We start from the raw sequence: 6,000 nt of genomic DNA, 5'->3' as shown, positions 1-6,000 counted from the left end.
TTTAAAGCATACTGTTTAGTATCATGTATACTTGGGGGATAAAAAGAGCCATTTTGCTATGATTGTGTACAATACATGACCATAATTTGGGTTCCTTGAGTGGCTTTATCAGCTCCAACATTAATGTACACCTCTCTTTCTACACATATAACTACATACAACACAACAATTTGGCGTTCATCCCTTGTGAAATTTTCTGCCCTATCTAGAATAAGAACTTCAAGAATGTATCAGATACTAAATATGAGTATTTCTGAGTGACAGAGCCAAACCGGCGACCCATCTTACACCCGTCTATATTCATCCCCACAGTCGCCGATTATTTTCATCAGATCTTTGCCTTTTTTCGAAACTTCAAGAATGCTGTTCACATCATCTTCATCAAGAACGAGGGAAAAGATAGAGTTGCAGTCTTTGATGTGTTCTGAGAGACCAAGTCTCACACCAACCATTGATCCCCCCACTGCTGGCTGCAATTGATACAAGTAGTATAGCGATTGAAATACAGTAAGAACAGTAATGAAAAGAGTGCAGGCAAAAGGGTTTGGATGTTATGGCTTTTGACCTGATCGAGGATGTATTTCACAGCAACAGTTGGGATAGAAACTCCATGTTTTGAAGCTATATTTTTCAGGGTCTGAAGCAGAACCTGGAAAAGGCTCCATCCTCCCCAAGAATCAACCATCTATGGGTTTTAGGCACAAAAGTGTTAACACACCATCAAATATAAATTTGGCGCAAATAAATGAAAAATAGCCTCCCAATCTCCGGTACTTTGAAACAGTCGGTATCTATACAGTCTTTATAGGGATTTAAAGAGAGCGATTGGAGTAAAAAATTACCACTTGAGAAAAACATTTGACCTTTGATTTAAATTTTGTGGAACATCTAATCTGTTTTCTCATAATCCATTGACTATGACCAACATATTTCATTTCTCTTTACATACCACCAAACAATGAGTGGTAAAATAGCAAGGGCATTTCATGAATACTTCCCCGTGACAAGAACACAAATTCCAAATAACTTGAATCAGCTATAAAGTGACATACCCTTTTGTACTTCTGCAGCGAAGGAGTATTTAATGGAGGGCCGGAAAAAGGAATGGTCAAATTGGTGTCAAGAAACTTTTCAGACAGTAGTCCACCCATCACTGTTCCATACCTGTAAATAAAGCACCACAAGGCATGAAAATTTCGAAGATATTAGCTACACTAAGCTCAAACATCTTTAACTATAACAGCAAAAATATTTAACAGCAGTTTTAAGTATTTACTTCCTCATTTTTATTGACTTGGTAACTTCGATAAAATGCAGAAACAGCCGGTAGTGAAAGTAAAAATGGACAAATTGACACACACAAATCTTATTCCTACTTTTATGTTAGAAAATTCATGCCGGCTTCCCTGGATCAAGTTCTATGCCACATGGAAAAAACTGGGAGAAAGAAAAGGACGGAATTAAACATTTTACAAATGAACTACATCAAGCAAGGAAATTTAGAGATATAAGAATAATGCATATATATATATATATATAGAGAGAGAGAGAGAGAGACGTTATAAGTTTTACTCCTGTAAGCTTACAAAGCTCAGCCATCTTCTGCTGAGGACGCATGTCCACAATTGAGTGTTGTACCTGTAAAAATAAAGTATAAAGTACAATGGATTGGAGACACACACACACAGAAACACAAAACGATAATAAATTTTAAAACAACAAAGAAAATTCTCCCACCTGATTGCTAACGACTGGAATCCCATTCTCCAGGATCTTTTGCAGCCTCTCCGTGTCAAAGTTAGTCAGAGCAACAGTCTTAATCTTACCTGCACGCCAATTGCTTAAATAATCCACTCTACAGTCAATTGAAATACTAAATTGGGAGACGCGTGAGAATATACAAACCTTCGTCTTTTAAATCTGTCAGATGTTTTAGAGCATCAAGGTAGCCAGGATTAGAATAGTCCCACCTAGTTGAAGAAAATAAAAGAAAAAAGTTACAAAGGAAATAAGCTTTAATTGATCTGGATGTCCTTCAATTATAAGATAGAGACGGTTTAGAAATAAGCAACAATGAGTGTCAATTTTCATGATGATAATTTGGCAAGTTCAGTGAGAGAAGAAGAGTATAACCCAATCACCAGTGAAACTGAAGCATATCCAAAGAGGCAACATCCATTCTCTTACGTGAAACATCTACACTTTGGCGAACATAGCTACTAGTCATCTTGACAGGTGGAGGCACCCATTTAGTCAGACTACATAGCAGGAAAAGGAAACAAATTGAGTTACGATAATGGTCTGAATTCATAAACAATATTCTTCTGCACATATTTTTAAGGAGGATCTCATTTAATTTGATACTCATACAGCTGCAGAGAAATCATAAAAATACCAAAATATTGCAGCATTACACTTACCCTCTAACCTTTTCCAAATATTCTGGAGAGCGCTCTCTTCGTACTCTATTGATAAAAATACCATAAAGATCTTCTGCAGGTCCATCTATGGAAAAACAAGAGAGGATAAGTCTATCATTCTCTCTCACATAGAAATGTGGCTATGGCTATTGCAACTATCTTGTATCAAGATACGTGCATTCCTAATTTCTTAACCAATCATGCTGCAAATATGGTATAGTAGTTAGTAAACAATGCAGTATCTGAGCTTTCTGTGGCATGAAAGAGACTCCTTGAAAGATGCAAAATGTTACTTGATTGATTGGTTTAGATGCATCGGCCAGAACAAAAGTAAGAAGCCAAGCACCAGCATTTCGATGTGTGCTCGTTAGAAAGCAAAGAAATGACCTTGCAGATGCAACCGAGTTTTCTTGATTCAAAACTGATGTCCCTAAAATTACCACATTTGGACGGATCCAAGCCCATCTCCGAAATTGGCCTAGACCGTTAAAGGACGAGGTCTCATTATTAACCAGGGGTTTGAAATGTCCGAGCCCATAGCCTCTTCAGAAAAAGGTCGAGCTCAAGAACATATCAAAGGGGCCAAGCCCGTGAAAATTCTGACAAGGCTGAACACACGAACCATTCCTAAGTGTCCAAGCCAATTAGTGTGGCTCAGAAATATGAGCCCGGGGAAGTTAGGGAATATGAAGACATCTTCGTCAGTAGATAAAAACCCCGATAAATATGGGGTCCGATCGAATCTCATCGATATAAGGCGAGAGTCCTAGCCGCCATTAAGAGTCCAAGCCACCATTGGTTAGGGAGTCATACCATATGACGTTTACTATCTCAGCAGGTAGGATTCTAACTAGGAAGAATTTTACTCCAACAAAGTAACTAGCCTCTCCTGCTTCTATAAATACCAGGTATTGGTCACGGTTTTACAACATTCACACTCTCTCTCTCGCTCAACACTAATATATCGCACTTTGCTCTTTGCATTCATAATCAAAACACTGAGTTAAGTATCGGATGAGTCTCGCCGGAAACATCTCTGGCCCCCTAACCCTATTTTTGTCTGTGCAGACCCTTCAGTACCAAACCAAACCCAAGAGCACCGCTCATCAGACCGAACCCAAAGTAAAATTTTGGTATCATCAAATACCCTTGCTTAACAAAGGCGAGTCTAACAATTTTTATTGAGTGAGAACAATGTATTTTGTACAACATCTTATATTTCCAAAAATATAAATGAAATTCAAAGTTTTGCATTCAAAGATGGATCATCCCGCTGACCCTCACTCATCCGTGGCCTGATGAACCTAGAACTTATCTAGATAAATTCGAAAGCACCCCATATCTCATGTTTGAAATGCTATCTCAATCTGCTATTTAGTAGTAGCATATGGCTTCCAGAGTTTGCAGAAATTGAGATGCGTGTGAGATATGATACTTGAATAGGGAAATAATCAGCGATCGCAGGGGGTCCCTCGCCGTTCCCGCCCCCCAGTTGTTTAATTTTTCCATATATTTTTACATATTACATATTCATGACAATAAGACTAAACTCCTAAATTATTCAATCAATAAACTTCGGTTTCACATAAATCCCAAAATCTTGGCTCCTCAAATGCCATTTAAGACAAGATATCTCTGACTAGAGTAGAGGGGTTAAACCAGATTCAATTCAATGTTTGAATTGTTAAAAAAAAATGGCAACATATTCAATCGGACGAACAAAAGTACACTAGATATTCCCATTCTGTTCGCCCCTCATTGAGATTGTTGAACCCACCAACACATGGACTCGGACAAGTTGCACATAGAGCTTCGGTCGTCGAGTAAGATGAAATGGGGAAAAATAAAAATCAAATTCACCACGAAACAAGAGAAGTAAAATGTCATACAGTGGTCAGCCATGTCAAAGGTGGAGAGACCGGCGTCAGCATAGCTAAGCATAGCCTCGACGGCGTCGTCTCGGTCGATTCTACCCCATCCGCCGCTGGTCTGCCACATACCATTGAGCACTCTGCATATCTCGAGAGAATCGTTGCCATTCTTCACCACCGTTCTCTTCTTCTCCGCCACCTCAACAGCAGCCTGGCAGCAACGCAACAATCCGTGGCGCACTCCCTTCGACCGGCCATAACCGACGCAAGGTTTAGAAGCATGGAAATTTGACATGGCTTGATGGACTGACATGGCTGCAGCTGCCATTTGTGGTGAATGTGTCTGAGCTTTTGCCACTTATTATGACGGTTGGGTTGGTTAACGAGGGCTCAAGGATAAGGCACAGATTCTTTTTTATTTTTTAAAATTTTCCTTCAAATATCTCGTGTGAACATGGGTTTTTTTTTATTAATTTAAAAATAAAAAATATTTCAAAAATAATTTAAAATAAAATAATTTTATAAAATTACTTTGATCCGTGCTTACGAAGCACGGATTAGAGTGAAACGGAACATTATCCGTGCTTGGTAAGCACGGATGCTATACGTGGACCACCTCACTTCACTATAATATATTATATTATATTATTATAATATATTTGACATTTTTCATTTCAAATGTTACCCACATTTTTTATTATTACAATAAATTATATGAATATATTTAAAATGCTTTCTCTTTGCCTCTGTTTTAACTTTATAAGACAATCTTTCATCATTAATTTTATTTTAATTCAAGTTTTACGCTGAAATAGTTGAATTTTTGTACCAAATTCAACGTCCAACTTTAATCTATTTATTTCAAATCTTAAGCAAAAAAAATATTCTCAGAATATCTTTTTATTTTAAATATATTAATCATTATATTTTATATTTATATTTTATGTTAAAATTAATATTTTCAATTGTTATATTGTATTTTTACAAATTGTATTATTACATTTAAATTTTAATTTATATTTTATTATTATATTATTTATAAATAATTAAATCAAATCATTAATTGAATATTTTTAATTAATATAAATAAAATTATTTAAAAATATATTTATAAATTTATTTGATTAAATATTTTTATTTTTATTATTAAATATTTAATTATTAAAATAATAAAATAAATATTAAATTATTATTTAAATAATATTTATAATCTTTAATACAAATATTTATAATAAATAAAAACAAAAAAATAAATATGAGTGACGAAGATGATATAGGATTGCGCTATTTTGGCAAAATAGCACATCTCCATGAACATTTCGTTATTTTGATGCAGGGTTGGAGATGATTTAAAATTCTTGAAACTTGATCGCATTATGTTGTTAAACATTTTCCCATTTATTTTCTCCGAAATAATATTATAATATATTTATAATATTTATAATATATTTATAATATTATAAATATATTATAATATTATTTCGGAGAGAAAATAAATGGGAAAATGTTTAACAATATATTATAATTATTAAATATTTTGTATTAAAAAATTATGATTGAAAAATTAGATATATGAGAGGATTGAATGGAGAAAATTAAGGAGAATAAAAATAGTAGTCTTTCTCCAATACACCAATATTAAGGGAAAAAATCTGGATTGTTTTTATTTATTATAAATATTTGTATTATTTAACAACGTAATGCGATCA

At 34.6% G+C, this 6,000-nt stretch overlaps 1 protein-coding gene across 1 annotated transcript; it reads right to left on the bottom strand.

Annotated features, from left to right (window-relative positions):
• On the bottom strand, positions 1-4,714 carry LOC142548350 (putative oxidoreductase At1g06690, chloroplastic). The gene is made up of 9 exons (XM_075656654.1): positions 4,310-4,714; positions 2,421-2,505; positions 2,142-2,258; positions 1,906-1,970; positions 1,738-1,826; positions 1,559-1,638; positions 1,053-1,164; positions 566-685; positions 1-470 (listed from the first exon to the last, which is right to left on the bottom strand). The coding sequence occupies exons 1-9, from the start codon at positions 4,617-4,619 to the stop codon at positions 285-287; spliced, it is 1,164 nt and encodes a 387-aa protein (XP_075512769.1). The 5' UTR covers positions 4,620-4,714; the 3' UTR covers positions 1-284.
• Between the last annotated feature and the right edge of the window lie 1,286 nt (positions 4,715-6,000).

This window comes from Primulina tabacum, chromosome 1 (genome assembly GCF_025594145.1).
Source record: "Primulina tabacum isolate GXHZ01 chromosome 1, ASM2559414v2, whole genome shotgun sequence".
NCBI classification, from domain to species: domain Eukaryota; kingdom Viridiplantae; phylum Streptophyta; class Magnoliopsida; order Lamiales; family Gesneriaceae; genus Primulina; species Primulina tabacum.
The sequence above is the reverse complement of the archived record's forward strand: the minus strand, read 5'-3'. Positions and strand labels throughout refer to the sequence as shown.

What these genes read in the sequence shown, in the direction of transcription:
- LOC142548350 (XM_075656654.1), bottom strand. Translation starts at nt 4,619, where the DNA reads ATGGCAGCTGCAGCCATGTCAGTCCATCAAGCCATGTCAAATTTCCAT. An exon ending in CGCTGCAGAAGTACAAAAGG is followed by an intron (nt 686 to 1,052) that starts GTATGTCACTTT and finishes TAAAACCCATAG; the next exon opens with ATGGTTGATTCTTGGGGAGG. An exon ending in TGAAATACATCCTCGATCAG is followed by an intron (nt 471 to 565) that starts GTCAAAAGCCAT and finishes TATCAATTGCAG; the next exon opens with CCAGCAGTGGGGGGATCAAT.